Source organism: Acipenser ruthenus, chromosome 4, assembly GCF_902713425.1.
Source record: "Acipenser ruthenus chromosome 4, fAciRut3.2 maternal haplotype, whole genome shotgun sequence".
In the NCBI taxonomy this organism is placed as follows: Eukaryota; Metazoa; Chordata; class Actinopteri; order Acipenseriformes; family Acipenseridae; genus Acipenser; species Acipenser ruthenus.
The window spans coordinates 2,025,973-2,045,382 of NC_081192.1; the positions used below are offsets into that span (position 1 = coordinate 2,025,973).

The window sequence follows — 19,410 nt, forward strand, 5'->3', positions numbered from 1 at the left end:
ATTTTTTTCACTGGAACAAAATCAAAACAAACAAAATCCTAGCTCCATTGGAGCACTAACTAACACACGTTTTCCTTTTAAACTTCAATCTAAACCAGGGAAGGCTAACTCCCGTTACCCTGTAAAATCAATTGTTTGGAAATTGGCTTCCATTTTGACTCTCAAACGCCCATGTGGGTGCCAAAATGGCTGCCAGCAACCACTCACCATGGTTCAAAAACCCCTATGTTATGGTACTGCAGGTACACCTCATCACTATATACACAGTTGCAGACAAAAGTTTACATACTCCAATGGAAATTTATAATTTCTAGAAATTTCTCGAAAACAAATAATTATAGGAAAATAGAAAATAAATAGATGTCTACAATGATTTATTTCAGCAATTTGTTTGCAAAACTCAAAAAATGCTAATTCAAAAGTATTCATACCCTGACAATAAAAATGAAATGAATAGCTAGTTGAGGCACCTTTAGCCATAATAACCTCTTTTAATCAATTAGGATATTTGTCAATAAGCTTTTGGCATGTTTATTGATTTTTGACCATCCTTCAACGCTAAATTGTTCCAGTTCATTCAAATTCCGAGGACTTTTGTGCACAGCCTTCTTCAACTCATAACCAAAGATTCTCAATCAGATTTAGATCAGGACTTTGACTAGGCCATTCCAGAACCTTGATTTTTATTCTTCTTTAACCATTCTGAAGTAGATTTTGATGTGTGCTTTGGATCATTGATGTGTTGGAACATCCAGTTGCGCTTTAAACCAAGTTTTGTAGCGGAGGGTTTCAGGTGATTGGCGAATATGTTTTGGTATGCTATGGAATCCATTTTACCATGTGTTGGAACTAAATTTCCTGTGCCATTAGAGGAAAATAGCCCCATAGAAGGATATTAGCACCTCCATGCTTGACAGTAGGTATGGTGTTCTTTTCTTTGTATGCCTCACCAGACTTTCTCCAAACATAACAACTATCAGCATGACCAAATAGCTTGATTTCTTTGTTTCATCATTCCACAAAACCTTTGCCCAGAACTCATATCCATCGTTCAAATGCCGTTTTGCAAACTTTAATCTATTGTCCTTGTGACGTTTTCCTAAGAGTGGCTTTTTCCTTGGCCTGCGACCATTGAGACCTTCACCATGCAATATTCAACCTATGGTTGAAATGGAAACCCAGTCCCACTTGCAGCCAATTCACTTTGAATATCTTTGGCAGTCTATCTCGGATTGTTATTAACCTTCCTCACAATTCTTCTACTTGTTCTTGGTAAGATAATCTTCTTTCTTCTAGCCCGAGGGAACGTTGTGACAGTACCATGAGTCTTCTTCATAATAGAAACAATAGTTGAAATTGGGATACTCAAATTCTTGGAAATCTTCTTGTATCATTCTCCAGCTTTATGACAATAAATCATTTTCTAAATCATGCCTAAGGTCTTCAGATATCTTTGAATTGTCTCAAAACGGCTATCCTTCCTATTTACAAAATCTCATTTTAAAGCACTGAGCACACTTAAAGAGTCTGTAAATGTTACTGCTTTCTTAGGATTTAATTCCGCTATTTTAATTATCGCAAATAAAATAGCTACCGTTTCTGCTACATACACTAATAAATGGTCAGACAGCCTAGCTATTTTACAGATATCCAATTCTGGTATCTCAGACAGACTTGTTGAGAGTGGCACTAAACATCCTTACTAATGAGGCTCAGGTGTGCCCCAATAAAACTTTGGGTTATCCCATGTCTGTCCATGAAGTGTAAGCCCACTGTATTCTGGGAAGTGTAGTCTTTACCCCGCCTGTAATCCCGTCAGGACTAATTTTTCAAACACCCCCCTGGAGTGGATATAAACTTCATAAAATATGAGGACTAAGGTATCTCCCATTAATAACCCATATGTATATATATAATATATATATATATATATATATATATATATATATATATATATATATATATAATATATATATATATACAGACGTGCTCAAATTTGTTGGTACCCCTCCACAAAAAACGAAGAATGCACAATTTTCTCTGAAATAACTTGAAACTGACAAAAGTAATTGGCATCCACCATTGTTTATTCCATATTTAATAGAAATCAGACTTTGCTTTTGATTTTTTATTCAACATAATATTGTAAATAATAAAACAAATGAAAATAGCATGGACAAAAATGATGGGACCGCTAACCTAATATTTTGTTGCACAACCTTTAGAGGCTGCTATCACTGCAATCAAACGTTTTCTGTAGCTCTCAATGAGACTTCTGCACCTGTTAACAGGTAGTTTTGCCCACTCTTCCTGAGCAAACTGCTCCAGCTGTCTCAGGTTTGATGGGTGCCTTCTCCAGACTGCAAGTTTCAGCTCTTTCCATAGATGTTCGATAGGATTCAGATCAGGACTCATAGAAGGCCACTTCAGAATAGTCCAATGTTTTGTTCTTATCCATTCTTGGGTGCTTTTAGCTGTGTGTTTTGGGTCATTATCCTGTTGGAGGACCCATGACCTGCGACTGAGACAGAGCTTTCTGACACTGGGCAGTACGTTTCGCTCCAGAATGCCTTGATAGTCTTCAGATTTCATTGTGCCCTGCACAGATTCAAGGCACCCTGTGCCAGGCGCAGCAAAGCAGCCCCAAAACATAACCGAGCCTCCTCCATGTTTCACTGTAGGTATGGTGTTCTTTTCTTTGGAAGCTTCATTTTTTCGTCTGTGAACATAGAAATGACGTGACTTGCCAAAAAGCTCCAGTTTTGACTCATCTGTCCAAAGGACATTCTCCCAGAAGGATTGTAGCTTGTCAGTATGCATTTTAGCAAATTCCTGTCTTGCTTTTTTATGTTTTTCTTTCAAAAGTGGAGTCCTCCTGGGTCTTCTTCCATGGAGCCCACTTGCGTGCAAAAAGCGACGGATGGTGCGATCAGAAACTGACATACCTTCACCTTGGAGTTCAGCTTGTATCTCTTTGGCAGTTATCCTTGGTTCTTTTATCTACCATTCACACTATCCTTCTGTTCAATCTGGGGTCAATTTTCCTCTTGCGGTCGCGCCCAGGGAGGTTGGCTACAGTTCCATGGACCTTAAATTACTTCTTAATAATATTTGCAACTGTTGTCACAGGAACATCAAGCTGCTTGGAGATGGTCTTGTAGCCTTTACCTTTACCATGCTTGTCTATTATTTTCTTTCTGATCTCCTCAGACAACTCTCTCCTTTGCTTTCTCTGGTCCATGTTCAGTGTGGTGCACACAATGATACCAAACAGCACAGTGACTACTTTTCTCCATTTAAATAGGCTGAATGACTGATTACAAGATTGGAGACATGTGTGATACTAATTAAAGAAACGAATTAGTTTGAAATATCACTATAATCCAATTATTTATGATCTTTTCTAAGGGGTACCAACAAATGTGTCCAGGCCATTTTAGAATATCTTTGTAGAATAAGCAATAATTAATCTCTTTTCACAGCTTCTTTGCTTTATTCTATGACATACCAAAGGCATGCAAGTATACATGATAAAATAGCTTTTAATTTCATCACTTTTCAGGAGGAATGAAGCATTATTTCAATGAGCTATAAGGGTACCAACAAATTTGAGCATGTCTGTATAATATATATATATATATATATATATATATATATATATATATATATATATATATACCTGTATATACAGTATATATATATATATATATATATATATATATATATATATATATATATTAGAGGTCGGCACGGGTAGAACATCTGGAACCGGGTACCCGCCGTGAAAAATACCCAGGTATTTTTCAGGTAATGATTATTATTTTATTTTTTTAAAATCACATATATTAATGTTTTATGCGCATGACACATATTTAAATACTATATAGTACACATACATTAAGTCCCTTTAGATCTGTAGACTTGTGTAACCTTTTTCAGTACTGGAAACCATCATCATCATCATCATAATAATAATAATAATAATAATAATAATAATAATAATAAAATTCCTTCATTGCTCATTTCTTGTAAAGACGCTGACATATCTGAATTTTGTTCATTGTGGTTTTCTTTTGAAACTTCTCCAATAACATGAAAATAATTTGTTATTTTCCTCATCTTGGTTTAGCAAGTTTTCAAACTGTCTGGAAACTAGTAGCCATCGCACTGATAAATCAGTGAAATTGGCGGGGTATGGGGTTTGTAGTTTATAATGTGTGATTAACAGTGTGCAGTGGACACCAATAAACTACATTCCCAGAATACATTACGATTGAGCTAATGAGAGTATAGATCTGTTTTTTTTGTTTGTTTGTTCAGGTCTGCCTTATGTGCATCACAGAAATTAGGGGACAAGGAATAAAGTAGTGTGAGATGCTTAAGATACCGATATGGCTTTTGTACACTAGGTTGAAAAGAAGCACATGACACAAGCTACCTAAGCTTTGTTGTTGATTAGCTTAGTGCAGGCTTCAGTCCTGTTTCATTTTGTTATTCTGTTTTTGTTATTACAGTAAGTACTGCCCTGAGGCTCACAGTGTGCTGGCAAGTAACACAAACTCAATGAGCCATGCTGCCTCTTCTTGTTACAAGCATTTCGTATGTGCTTGCTTGACAGTACATCCAATAAGAGTCGAGTATCAAATCTCAATTCAAGTAGAGGCTGAAGGAGCTTTGTAGTTGATATTAGATGCATTGCATGCATAGATGTACAGCACAGTTTGATACAGTGATGACAGTAAATACTGTAGTAAGTACAGATCATTTTAATTTTAACACTCGCTTCTAATAACCCTGAATTAACCTGAAATCAGGACCATTCAATTCTGAGCTATACTGTCTGTAAGTATCTCCAACGGTCACCAATTGAATGAGTCAATTCAAGATGCTTTCCGTCATCTTAAGATGAGTATTTATTATTATTATTATTATTATTATTATTATTATTATTATTATTATTATTATTATGTATTTCTTAGCAGACGCCATTATCCAGGGCGACTTACAATGTTTTTTGTTTTTTGTTTTACACGTTATTTTTACATACAATTCCCCATTTATACAGTTGGGTTTTTACTGGAGCAATCTAGGTAAAGTACCTTGCTCAAGGGTACAGCAGCAGTGTCCCCCACCAGGGATTGAACCCACGACCCTCCGGTTAAGAGTCCAGAGCCCTAACCACTACTCCACACTGCTGCCCGAAATTTAGAAATAGAAATTAAATGTGACCTTCCCTTTTTTTCCTTAGGGGTTAGATGGAATCCCAGGGGCTGTAGGTCCACCCGGAGCCCCCGGAGAGAAGGTATGGAAATCAGATTTCTGTGCATTTGTCTAGAAGATGTCAGAGATCACCCTTGCACCTATTGCTTCAGATAGCTTGGACGTGTCCATCGCCTACCTTCTGAAAAGGTACAAGTGAAGGGGCTGCTTTCTCAATCTGTCCCCATGGCAAACAATCCTGAGTAGGTCAGAGGATAACCTAGTGGTTGTCTTGTCCTGCAGTATCCGTGGTCTGCTGTTGTTGTTCATTCCATACTTCATTACGCAGCTGTTGAGTAACTTGTATTAATGGTTTACTAGAAAATAATAAACAAACAAACAATGGATTAACTAATGGTTCTGTTTGACAGGGCAAAGAGGGTATCCGTGGGATACAGGGTCCACCGGGACTGCCTGGGCTGATGGTAGGTCGAGAAAATGCATGCTTTCTAAGACTTTGGTTTAATTGAAAGAGAGGTGCTCCATCACCCATCATACTGTCTACAGCCGATATGTATTAGCAGAATGATTAGGGTCTGTTCTTGATGTGCTAGTTTCATACCTGAGCTTTTCAGAGATACCATCAGCATTGCTGGGGAGGTACTGTGCAAAGCAGATATGTTAGAAGTCGTAGTAGTCTATTTACAGTAGCTTTTATTGACAATGTAGTGACGCTGCATTTTCACTGTAAATAAATATAACTATATACAAGTAACTTATAGTTATGTTTTATGTTATGTTGTTTTGTTTTTTTTAAAGGGAATGACAGGAAAGAATGGAAAGGATGGAAAACCGGGGGAGACTGGGGAATCGGTAGGAATCTGCCTGATTAAATAGAGTGTATCTCGGCTTTCTTGTTTTTGTTGGGGTTTGTTGGGGTTTGGCAGTAATGCAGTTACCAAGGTTTTTAGGGCGTAAGTCGTTATGTGACACTTGGTTTAAAATGCTATGTTTACTATGTAACAAAAACTGTGGCTGATAGCACATGTATTTAGATCCAGATTATATGTTTGCTTTCCTTGGAAGGTAATCTGTGTTTGTTTTTTTTAATGTTAATTCCAGGGTAAACAGGGTGAGCCAGGGCTTCCGGGCAGAGACGGACTAATAGGTATTCCTGTAAGTGCCAGATTTGAATAACTATTTAACACAATGAAGAAGAAAAGTAACTGATAAACTGAAAACTCGCTAGTGATAGTTATTAAAATAGTGAGTCTTCAGCTGGTCAATACGTTTTCTTCCTCATTTAGTATTTCTAGTGATTGATGAGTGTTCTGTTGGATGCTGATTCTCCTGGGGTAGAAAGCTGTTTGCTGTTTTTTAATTCTGTTTCTGTAAGGGGGTTAGACAGGAACTGTCCAGCCTTTGGCTAAAAGGATCATTCCAACAAGCAGTGGGCTTTTAAAGAGATCAGAACTGAATGCAATGTAAACATCCCAGACTATTCAACTAAATGGGTCAATTGCAACGAACCGAAAGGAGTGTATCCCGTGGTTAGTGCAGAGGACGGTACTAAACCAGTACGCTAATAGTAAGTTAATATCAATTGCAACAAACTAAGCAGCTCAAGATAGTCCCCAGCTGCGTATTAAAAATGTTCTCAATTGCAGCGAACCCAAAGTAACTGCTGTTGCCGTCTAGAGGATACTAAAACACATTACTAAGTTAGTCCAGCAATTTCTGTAGACTAAAGACTTGTGGTATCGTACTAACTGGAACAAATATGAAAAATCCCAAAATGTATTGACAACTTTTATGAAACTGAACTATTCATAACCAACAATTATATAAAATGATTTGAAATCTTCTGGGGGGAAAATGTGTTTCATCCTTATTTAACTTATTCAACTTAATGTAGGCCTATTTCATATAAAAAATAATAATACATAATTCCAGTATGACTTTCCAGCGTCTTTACTTTCAGCGTCTTCCACAGGGAAGGCAGCATTAAATCTGCTTACAAGTGTATTCAGTGCAGCTGTGGGCTGCAGAACTGCTGTGGAATCCTTTCGGCCATCCTCCAGTTTCAATAAAATCTTTTATACACTCTATGAAATAAAGTTTTTGCTCCATTGTATAATTTTGCAAAAGACTACTGGCCATGAATCCCTTCGTATGGATGTACTGAGAAACCAAGCTCTTATAGGCTATACCTGAAATATGTAATTAGCATTTCTGATTCGATCTACACCTTTTATAGTTTACAACACACCTTTGGTCCTATAAACGAATGCATTTGTTTTGTGTGTGAATTAATAATGAGGACTAATGCAAGTTTTGTTGATCCTCTAATGCAGCTTCAGTCATTGTGCTGATGTTTTAAGAAAATTAGATTATACATGTGAATTTGGTTTAAGAAAATAGGAAAATATTATTTTACAATTCAGCCTTAGTATTTACTTTCGTTTGTAAATACATTTCCATACATAATTTTAATTAACAATTAAGATGTTAGGTTTCTTAAAAAAAAAAAAAAGATTTTGATCTTGTAACAAAAACTAGAATATAATAGCTGCAGCCAATCACTCAGATTTTGAGCACCCCTCCCCTCCCCTCCACCCCCTTCCTCCAGTTCCTGTTTGTTAGTGCACTACAATAAAGAGCTTACTCCTGAGCTCCATGCTAAAGCTGGGGATCAGCTAGTCCCCACTTTGTTGCAATTGGTACTAAGTTAGTACGCAGCTGGGGATGATCCCGAGATAGTACCGTATTAGCTAGTCCGCAACTTAGTACACAGCTCCGTACTATCTGCAAGCTCGTTGCAATTGACCCAGTAGGTGTAGCTGACTAAACAGTATCAAAGCATTACAGTATTATTGACACTGGATTTTTCACAAAGGTGATGCATTTTCCAAAACAGTTTCACTTGGATATGACTAAAAATCCATGTGTTGGATATTCCTAGGTTAGAGAATAAATCATTATCACAAACATGCAAGTGCATCTACAAATGTAACCCAAATGCACGCACACACAGATACTGATTTGTGTTCCCATTATCTTGTGGAAAAACTCCTACTATGAGCCATCTCTCCAGAGATGGAAAACACAGCGTGTTCCATGTCCTATCTGTCATTATAATTCATGTTTAGGTATTATTGATTTGAAAACTGTGTCAATAAGATGAGCATTACATATTTGCTGAACAGCCAGCTACAGGATGAATAAGTGTTGTGTTCTTTTCCTGCAGGGTTTTAAGGGACACAGAGGGGAGCCTGGTCCCCCAGGTTCCAGAGTGAGTGCTTGTTATTTCTGTTTCATTCACAGACATGTCAGCAGTAGAGCTGGGTTTGGGAGTCTGCAGAGGACTAACCTTGAAGCAAATATTTACCAAGGCTACAACTGTTACACTTAAGTCCTGGCCGTACTCGAATATATAAATATAATACAAGTTAAAACTCCCAACAAAAGTGTGCTGAAATCAAAATTGGTAATCTTAAAGGGAAAATGCCAGTAAATTGTATTCGATCTTCATGAAACAAAGAAATTCACAAGGGTCCATTAAAAAAAAAAAAAAAAAGAAATCTGCAACATAAACACAAGCTTTTGTCTTGCTTTGCACTTCTAACATTCTCTATAGTGCTAGGGAATGTTTTCACAGATATTTTTTGCCTGTAGACCTAATAGAATTCCATGATCAGCGCTTGAAATAATATGTACATTTTCTGTTGTTCCCATGTTTCCGTTCAGGGGGAAGCAGGCATGATGGGAGCAGTGGGACGAGCTGGGCCTCCTGGGAAAGATGTGAGTGGAATTCGTCTATTTTACACCAGCTTCTATTTAGAGGGAAAAATAGACATGACACACTAATTATCTATTGCAGAGGTAAAGGGATGGATTTATTTTGCAATAATTTAGCAACTTGTGGCTCCATCGTTTGCCGTGTGCAACTCAATCACTCACTCTCATATCTCTTTGAGAATAAGCATGGTATCTAACAATTCAGAGCATGTTGAATATGCTTATTATTTTTTAATTATGTAAACTGTGTTTTTTAGGGTGACCCTGGTCCACCAGGTCCACATGGTCTCCAAGGGCCAAGAGGGGATCAGGTGAGAGTGAGAGTCCTCAGGGTCACTGAGATTCAACCTGCTGTATATATTACCTTTATTTAACCACATGAGTCAATTGAGAACAGATTTCCATTTTCAATAACGACCTGGCCAAGAGGCTCACACCATAGCAGCAAAAATACACAACACATTACAATTCATACATACAAACGTACAAAAAACATTTAAAACAATAAAAATCAGTATTACCAGGCAAAGATATCAGTCAGCAGGGATTTAACCCTGCGGCTAAAGGTATCCACAGTAAGAAAACTATTTAACTTTAGTCTAAGTTGTAACACATTCCAATCATTAGCTGCAACAAACTGATATGAGCTACGACCAAAGAGTGTAGGCTGGGTCCGTTTTATTTCTTGTGATTTACATTAGAATGCCAGTATTCTGGGACCAAAATCATTTGAGTACCAAGGAGCATAATAAAAAAGTAAAACAGTAGGGGCTCCCGAGTGGCGCATCCAGTAAAAGCACTCGCTAGAGTGCAGGACGCGCTCTATAGCCTGGACGTCGCCGGTTCGAGTCCAGGCTATTCTACAGCCGACCGTGGACGGGAGCTCCCGGAGGGCGGCGCTCAATTGGCCGAGCGTCGTCCGGGGGGAGGGAGGGTTAGGTCGGCCAGGGTGTCCTCGGCTCACCGCGCACCAGCGACCCCTGTAGTCTGGCCGGGCGCCTGCGGGCTTGCCTGTAAGCTGCCCAGAGCTGCGTTGTCCTCCAAAGCTGTAGCTCTGAGGCGGCTGCACGGTGAGTCTACAGTGTAAAGAAGCGGGCGGCTGACGGCACACGCTTCGGAGGACAGCGTGTGTTCATCTTCGCCCCTCCCGAGTCAGCGCAGGGGTGGTAGCGGTGAGCTGAGCCTAAAAATAATTGGGCATTTCAAATTGGGTAGAAAATAATAAAAACTAATTGGCAACGACTAAATTTATAAAAAAAAAAAAAAAAAAAAGTACAACAGAGCTGGTTAAATCGCAGAGCAAGCCAAAGCAGTAACATACAATACCAAAAGATTTAACTACAATGGTGCATATTACCTTAAATTGCAGATCAATGTCACGCTACACAGCAGGTGACATTCAGAGTTCTACAGTGTGACAGTGTGATAATGTTATAGCACACAGGAGTTGGTCATAGAGTGAACCAGTAGCTAGGCAACTCCACACTATCACAATGAACCTGTGTTTCTGCAGGGTAGAGCCGGACCTCCTGGTGCTCAAGGGAAAGCAGGCGTTGCAGGTGCTCTGGTAAGGAAATGCTGCTTTTTTTGTTGAATTACTTCAGGTATATTTAAAACAAAATGTGTATTTGAATTAATAAGTAATTTCCTTTTGCATTATTAATCACCAGCCATTTGAGTGAAGAGTGTCATATTGAGATAGACTACTGTATGTCTGGTTTCCCTCCAAGCAAAAATTTCACTTGTTCCTACTTTACTTATAGTCAGCAGTTCTATCTAAAAGACCACTATTACAAATATGTGAGCATTTATTATTATTATTATTTTTTTTTATTAGGGTCCTAAGGGAGACAAAGGAGATTCAGGTAGCCCAGGACTACCGGGCTTTTCAGGACCAAAAGGACCCCCAGTGAGTTTATTTTATTTATAAGAAGATATTTAAATTTGTATGGTGTTTTAAAATAATAAAATCAATGTTATTTGCAATATATGGAGCACACTCATGAGGGAGCAAGAATGCCCCACAGCTTGCTTTTCTCTGTATACTTGTACTATAAACTTACAATGGTCGGTAGAACAAACTGTTGTGCAGGTTTACTAACATGTAGTTGTGATCAATGTATTTAGTAGACATGCATAATTCTCACTTCCAGGACTTTATGGTACCTGTACAGTAAGACAGGTCATAGTAATTTAGTTTATTTCTATTCATTATTCAGGGACCACCTGGAGAGTTTGGGCCTCAGGGAAAAGATGTAAGTTATGAGTATTTCATTATTTAAATCAATGTTGTGGGGAGTGTCCTTGTGTACGTAAATAATATGTCACAGGTGTTATGTATACCGTATATAGAATGATATAATGGCTTTTGAGACAGCATCCCCGTTCTAAAGAATATGAGCTATTTGGGGGAGCAGTTGGATCACCTGTACAGCACACCTGCATGTTGGCATGCACAGTAGACACTGAATGAAATTCTCGAGGGTCCAGTTTTGCGTGATACTGAACATACAGGGGGTGTTTGTTACTAACATGCTTGTTTATTTTGCTCATGCTTACTCTTGCATCTAATTACTGTATTCGGTGTACAATTGTATTATTTTCTAGGGGGTGCCTGGCAAACAAGGAGAGCGTGGAGCCAAAGGAGAAAGGGTACGTTGAAGTAAAAAAAATTAAAAAAGAAACCCACTGATGTCAGGATACCCTCAAATGACTTGAGTTCAAAAAAGGATGCCCAATATAAATGTACTTAATACATCAGTTAATAGGCTCGATGTTATAACACATAATCATTTGGGGAGTGAGTATACCGGGAGCTTCAGCTGCTGACCTTTCACAGCAGTTCAGTAAAACTATGACACTCTCCTACAAAAACGCAACAAAGCTGAGGAGCTCAACTGAGTGCAGGTAGAAGGGCTGTTGTCTTGAAATAAACTGTTGTTTAGTTTGTACTGTACTGTAGATAATGCTTTAAAAGTGTTAAACACAGTGTATTGCTGGCCTTACACCTCTGCCCAGCAGTTTAAATGATACCCTTGTAAGTCAATATTCTGATCTATAACAATAACATTTTGTGCAGGGGGATAATGGTGTAAAAGGAGACAAAGGGTTGCATGGAGATACAGGGCTAGACGGAGCTCCTGGGATGAAGGGTCACAAAGGACACACAGGGATGATGGGAATGACGGGGCCTGTTGGAGAAAGTGGCCCCCCTGGGCCTCCAGGTACTCCTGGTCAGCCTGGCTTCCCTGGGCCTCGGGTGAGTAAAGCAGCTTCTCTCAGGGGTGTAGAGCAGGTAGAGTTCTATAGCTTTGGTCAAAGGTTTTGCATCGTCATCCTAAAGAATGAACTAATTTTGCTTCATAAAGTCGAATGAAACCTGCTGAATAATGTTACGTTAACATATTGAATTACATAACGCTTTGTAGTTTTCCCCCATATACTTAACGAAAAACTGACAAAAATTGAAAAATGTGTCATTTCGAAATCTAACGTGAAATACTGTACTACTATTATGGCTTCCAGTAGACTTTTGCGATATCATTTGGTAGTTTCATTGATTACTTGCTATTAAATAAAATATCTAAATTGTGTTCATATAGTTATTTATGTCTCAATCCTAAAATTCTAGGTGATGCAAAACATTTGGCCACAGCTGTTCGGCAATGGTCAAGTAAGGAAGTGGCAGGAAATCATTTTTAAAAAGCAGTAGACCAGGAACTTGCTGTTACAGTCTACAGTATTTGTTCTACTATTTATTTATTTTTTACTTATTTATTTATCTTTGTATTATTGTAAATTCCTTTTTAAAAGCAGTTATGTGGAGTAATTGCTTATTAAGAGGGGGTCTGAGGCTGTTGACTGTGACACTGTCTGACTCATCAAAATGAAAAACAACCATATAAACCCTCTTTGCCTGAGGCTTGATAAGAACTTTATGTAGTGTGAAAAGTCAAGCACTTCAGTTCATCTATAACCTGCCTTCAGGAACACTGCCGTTGTAATGAATAATGCAAAATTACTTACATGGTAAGGTAGTTGGAATATGCTAAGGTAGTTTTGTGGTTACATAGCAGTTAGTGTTTTGTTACACCCATGTGCAATTTGAAAATAACTTTGTAGCTGACTTTTGTTATTACAGTAGTTAGAGTTCACACCATTGTATAGTTAGTGCTATTACTGCGTTGTAACAAAGTATGATCATTTTACTAGATGGTTGGATAGGTCTACCTTAAAAGCTTTCCTGTGTTGTATACATTCTTTAATGTCCTCTTGTATGCTAACTATAGGGGGAATCCATAGCGATGGAAGAACTGCGCAGACTTATTCAGGAGGAGCTTGCAAAGCAGCTAGATGGTAAGTAACCATTCATCATAGGACATCGGTGCAGTATTGCTGAAAGGGTTAAATATCCAATGCTTGTAATGTACTGTATATAAGGCACTGGTTAGTCTACACCTAGTTCACCATATCATAGGAATAACACAATTGCCTTTACAAGAGTAACATCCAGCACTGAACAACCAACATGATACAGTGGCTCTCAAAAGTATTCACCACCCTTGGACTTTTCCACATTTTATTGTGTTACAACATGGAATCAAAATGGATTTAATTTGGAGTTTTTGCCACTGATCAACGCAAAAAAGTCCATAATATCAAAGTGAAAAATAAAATCTACAAATTGTTCTAAATTAATTCCAAATATAAAACAGAAAATAATTGATTGCATAAGTATTCACCCCCTTTGCTATGACACACCTAAATAAGCTCTGGTGCAACCAATTGTCTTTAGAAGTCACATAATTAGTTGAATGGATTCTACCTGTGTGCAATTAAGGTGTTTCACATGATTTCAGGTTAAATACACCTGTCTCTGGGAGGTCCCACAGTTGGTTAGTACATTTCCTAACAAAAACTACATCATGAAGACGAAGGAACATTCAAAGCAAATCCGGAATAAGGTTCTTCAAAAGCACCAATCAGGGGTAAGATATAAGAACATTTCCAAGGCATTGAATATCCCCCGGAACACAGTAAAGTCCATTATTAAGAAATGGAGAGAATATGGCACAACTGTGAATCTGTCTAGAACAGGCCGTCCTCCAAAACTGAGTATCTGGGCGAGAAGGGCACTAGTCGGGGAGGCCACCAAGAGGCCTATGGCAACTCTAAAGGAGTTAGTCTTCCACGGCTGAGCTGGGAGACACTGTGCATACGGCAACAATAGCCCAGGTGCTTCACAAAACTGGCCTTTATGGGAGAGTGGCAAAAAGAAAGCCATTGTTAAAAAAAACTCACATCAAATCTCGGCTACAGTTTGCCAGAAGGCATGTGGGAGACTCTGAGACCGTGGAAGAAGATTCTATGGTCTGATGAGACCAAAATAGAGCTTTTTGGCCTCAACGCTAAGCGCTATGTTTGGCGCAAGCCTAACACCGCACATCATCCTGAGAACACCATCCCTACCGTGAAGCATGGTGGTGGCAGCATCATGCTATGGGGATGCTTCTCTGCATCAGGGCCTGGAAAGCTTGTGAGGATAGAGGGCAAAATGGATTCAGCAAAGTACAGAGAAATCCTGGAGGAAAACCTGCTGAAGTCTGCAAGGGACCTGGGACTTGGGAGAAGATTAATCTTCCAGCAGGACAATGACCCCAAACATACAGCCAAAGCCACACTGGAGTGGCTTAAAAACAAAAAGGTCAATGTCCTGGAGTGGCCCAGTCAAAGCCCGGACCTCAATCCAATTGAGAATATGTGGAAAGAGTTGAAAATTGCTATTCACCAAAGGTCCCCATCCAACTTGACGGAGCTTGAGCAATTTTGCAAAGAAGAATGGGCAAAAATTGCAGTGTCCAGATGTGCAAAGCTGGTAGAGACTTATCCAAATAGACTCATGGCTGTAATTGCTGCCAAAGGTGCCTCTACCAAATATTGACTCAAGGGGGTGAATACTTATGCAATCAATTATTTTCTGTTTTGTATTTGTAATTAATTTAGAACAATTTGTAGATTTTATTTTTCACTTTGACATTATGGACTTTTTTGTGTTGATCAGTGGCAAAAACTCCTAATTAAATCAATTTTGATTCCATATTGTAACACAGTAAAATGTGGAAAAGTCCAAGGGGGGGTGAATACTTTTGAGAGCCACTGTACAATGCCTTCTAGGTTTTTTTTTTGTCAGGAGACTTTTCAGAGATGTACTGTAGTCAGCAGTTGCCAAATTTGAAGCAGATTGACAAAGAGTAATACAACTAGATGATGATGATATAAGCTATACGTTTAGAATGGAGTTCACCTAATTTCCTTTTGCTCTCCCTCTCCAGCTAAAGTGGCCTACCTCATGGCTCAGATGCAGCCAGCACATGTGAAATCTTCTCCTGGCCGGCCCGGTCCCCCTGGTCCTGAAGGCAAAGAGGGGCGCCCAGGAAGCCCAGGTCCCCCAGGAGAGCCGGGAAGCCCAGGGCTGAATGGTGGAGAGGGTCCCCGAGGACCAATGGGTCCAAAGAGTAAGACTATACCTCAATCTATATTTACAGGGTAACTCTACATGCTAACAAATTGTACTGCGATAGGGTAGGAAATGCAAAAGCTTTCCAATGTTTTCCTGACATTTACAGTAAATTACATCAGACATTCTTTTTGTCAGTGTTGATATAGGAAATGCATCACAAAATTTTCTCTTCGGTTAAGAGAAGTTTCCATTGTTTCATGTAACAGGAAAATACAGTAATGAAAGTATGCTTGACATTCAATACAGCTCATTTATTTAGCATGTGATGCTTTGACACATTTTTCTACATTTTTAGGCGAAAGAGGAGCGAAGGGTGAGAGGGGAGAGACTGGAATTGGACAAAGAGGAGAAATAGGTCCCACTGGGGCTGCAGGTACGTCCTCTGTCTGCACATGCCTTTAGGTTTTGGGCATTCTATTCATGGATCATCAAAAGCCTCATGGTTTATGGTGTAATACTTTCATTAGTTTTAAGTCTTTTTTTTATTGGTTTCAGACAAGTTTGCAAACACACTTGTGCTCTATCCATGACACTATAAACGAGTCCAAGTGAAGGGCACAATTCAGCTTGCTCCTAGTTATGATTGAATTGCCCCAGGAAAGAAACGTGACTCTTTCCTTTCATTCTCTCAATAGGTATCCCAGGCGCCCCTGGCTATGGAAAAGACGGAATGCCTGGAACAGCAGGGGCCCCGGGAGAGCCAGGAAACCCTGGCCCGCCTGGCCCAATTGGACCTCCAGGGCCCACTGGACAGTGTGACCCCTCTCAGTGTGCTTACTATGCAAGTCTGGCAGCCAGGCCTCCCAATGTCAAGGGGCGTTAAACCAGTAAACCACATACAGAAACTGCAGAGGGTAGAGTAATTCATGAACTTGGACTTGTAACAAACAAACTGTTTTCAATACCCAGTTTGGGATTTACTAGCAACAGTTGCTGCCGGTCAGTTTTTTTTTGGTTTTTTTTGCCAGATAGTTTGTGATTTTTGTCTTTATTGTCAGGGAATTCTTATTAATATAATGTAACAATGATACTTGTGCTGTTGTGTTCAAATAGTCAGCAGTGGCTAGACAAAATGGCCCTCACTGTTGCATTCTTTGCTTGTGTCATGACTTTAATTAAGGGAATCACCTCTAGTGTTTTGCTATCTTAGACAAATACCGTTGGGCCACAGGCATTTTACCACAGTTTTCAATTCTCTTAAGAGTCGGAGAATTGGTTTAAAACTGTGTATGACTGCCATAAGTTCAAGTTCAGGCAGATTGGTCAGTGTCTGCTTGTGACACATGCTTGGTATTTAGACTCCGTGGGGTTGGAGTATTTGACTTTGGGTAATAAAATAATTTGTCTAGCAGACCTTGACTTGGACTAAAGTAATACATCTTTACAACGTCTGCAAAGGCTGCTCTGATTGTGTTGTGATCTCAGCATGCCAACAACAACAACAACAGAAAAGCCAATAAGCAATAGAAAATGTAATAAAAAAAGACATTCTTTTGACAATGATGTTGCCACATGCAAACTCTAAGCTTTCTTTGACCAATTGAAAATGCTCCACTTGAAATCGATGAATGGTTTTGAGACGCAAAGTAATGCATCTCAGAAATTAGATAACCGTTTTTTCTTACATGCTATTATAAGCTTTTTATTATAGGTTAGCAAGTCTATTATGACAGAGGCACACTTTTACTTCCTTCACAAAGTTGTGTACTTGTGTAACTAGAGAGTGTTCTTCACAGCTGCTTTACGGCTCAGGGTTTCAGCTCTTTTGCCCTGTACCCGTTCCACTGACAATACGGGGCTTCTGAACCCTGGGATTTGTGCTGATTCGACAGCCTTTATGCCAATGGTTAAGGAGAAACAAAGTTTATTTGCTGCCTATATATTGTTTTTAATTGTAGCTACTTGCCTAGTAACTGTTTATTGATTAGAAACTCTCCTGATTGTATGCCAAGGCCAAGAATTATTACTCCAATGAAGAAAAAAGTACAAGAATAATTCATTACATTTGAGTCTGTTTCAGGATAAAAGTGACAGTTAGTGTCCCTAATGCAGTCCCTGGTGGACTGTTACACTCGAAACCCAGACGGCATACCTGTCAGTATTCATGTTAGAGTAGGTCATAAATACAGTGTCCTGAAAAAAGTGTCAGACCACCACACAACCCTGACATATTTAGTATTTCGTGGGGTCACCACAAGCGTGGATGGCATTGGAAAGCCAGCAGCGTAATCCCTCTCCGTGTAAAATGTCTGGATTCTTCATATTTTAATTGACTTTCCACGTCACATTTCACACAGTAAGGTTTGGAGGTCTGGTTATCTAAGTGCTTTCCTTATTGCTCTTCACACTAACATGGCTTAAGCTTTACAGGGTTGTCAGCTGTTGCTTGCTTTTATTATATTTTTTTCATACCTTCTAACCATGAGTAATTTGGAAACCAGCAACACTTTACATGGTACAGTGCTTTGGATGCTGTATATCAGGACTGGTCCAAGAATTCTTCCAAGACTGGTGTGAGGAAAGAACTCTGCTTTTTCTCCAGTTCCCTTGAGGTTGTGTTTATACATATTTGTGGGAATGACTAGCTCCACCTGTACTCTTAGAAGCACATACTGTAGCGGTCATTGTTTTAAACCATCGCAGTAAAAATCTTTTTCTAAATGCTAATACCTAATAGCGCCTGATGTTGTTTGTTAAATGTCCAACAGGAGGAAAGTTGCTGAATGGATGACTTTGGTCCTGTGGTTATTCACAAAATCTTTATATAAAACATTTTTACATTGACTACAGTAAATGACAAGAATGTGTTAGTCAATGATCCTAATATAAAAGAAACTGAAGTCTTGTCATGCCCTAAACATTGCATGAAGAATAAATATTCAGCCACCAAAGAAAATACTCATATGCTTCAGCTTTATTTTAATACATTGCAGCCCCTGCCGGTTTGATGCACAGAAAGCGCTAAACTATTTATTAAAGGTGCAGATTTTGTTTATGTTTTGTTGTTTTTTGGCAATAGTGCCTTAATAATAACACTTTGTTGTTGTTTTCCCTTTCCTATCATATGTTTGGGCTCTGAAATGTAATTCATTTTTCATGTGTAACTATATTCGGCGGCTCGTTAAGGCCATAAAAAAAAGCTTTGTTATGTTGAGATCATTTCTCCCAGGATCTCAAGAAAATAGAAGTGATTATGTTAGTTTTCATGACATAATTGATCTATTTTAGGAAAACTGAATTTTCTCGAGAGCCTGAGATAAATTATCTCATGACCTCAACATAATGAAGATTGTTTTTTGTTTTTTTTAGATGGCCTCAAAGACCATGTTTGTTAAATTATTTTAAGGGACTCTACATGGTTTCAAGTTGAACTGTAACGTGTGCTGCACGTATAGAATGGTGCTATTTTACTCTGATTTCTCCTCTTCCTTATGAAAATGCTAAACTGCAATCTAATCTCTAATAAAGTTTGGTACAGGTTCATTTTACATAAAATACCCTTTGTTTTCCTATATTTTTTGTCAATATGCACATCATACACATGTCTTTGTTTACAGGTTTACGCAGGCAACGCAGGCAGTTCCAGGGCCGTCGCCCTAGGCAGCTGCCTCAGCGTGCTCCGTCCCGACCTCAGCAGCCCCAGCAGAGGCCCTGAAGGCTTGCGGCCTCAGACCCACCCGTTCACACAACATCAGCTGCAATACTGGAGCAATTGCACCACCGACTCCTGAGTGCTCGCCACCATACATACCAGTTACACACATCCATGAACGACTTTCTCCAGGTTCTGGCCCTCAGGCAAGAAGTAGAGAAACTACTTCTCAAACAAGCCATCCGTCTTGTAGAACACACCTCTCAAGAAGACGCTGCCTTCGCCCCATCCTAGACCTGAA

General features: G+C 39.1%; 1 protein-coding gene across 2 annotated transcripts in view; it reads left to right on the forward strand.

The window, feature by feature from the left end:
* LOC117400616 (collagen alpha-1(XXII) chain-like) overlaps positions 1-19,012 on the forward strand; it is a 115,517-nt gene extending 96,505 nt beyond the window's left edge. For both annotated transcript variants that reach the window (XM_059021282.1, XM_059021283.1), the window contains exons 50-65: positions 5,249-5,302; positions 5,631-5,684; positions 6,019-6,072; positions 6,322-6,375; positions 8,447-8,491; positions 8,947-9,000; positions 9,255-9,308; positions 10,511-10,564; positions 10,835-10,906; positions 11,217-11,252; positions 11,605-11,649; positions 12,077-12,256; positions 13,287-13,353; positions 15,330-15,512; positions 15,813-15,890; positions 16,153-19,012. In XM_059021282.1, coding sequence (XP_058877265.1) covers positions 5,249-5,302; positions 5,631-5,684; positions 6,019-6,072; positions 6,322-6,375; positions 8,447-8,491; positions 8,947-9,000; positions 9,255-9,308; positions 10,511-10,564; positions 10,835-10,906; positions 11,217-11,252; positions 11,605-11,649; positions 12,077-12,256; positions 13,287-13,353; positions 15,330-15,512; positions 15,813-15,890; positions 16,153-16,340 — 1,272 coding nt within the window. In that variant the 3' untranslated portion in view covers positions 16,341-19,012. The remainder of the gene's footprint in view (positions 1-5,248; positions 5,303-5,630; positions 5,685-6,018; positions 6,073-6,321; positions 6,376-8,446; positions 8,492-8,946; positions 9,001-9,254; positions 9,309-10,510; positions 10,565-10,834; positions 10,907-11,216; positions 11,253-11,604; positions 11,650-12,076; positions 12,257-13,286; positions 13,354-15,329; positions 15,513-15,812; positions 15,891-16,152) is intronic.
* The last annotated feature ends 398 nt before the right edge of the window (positions 19,013-19,410 follow it).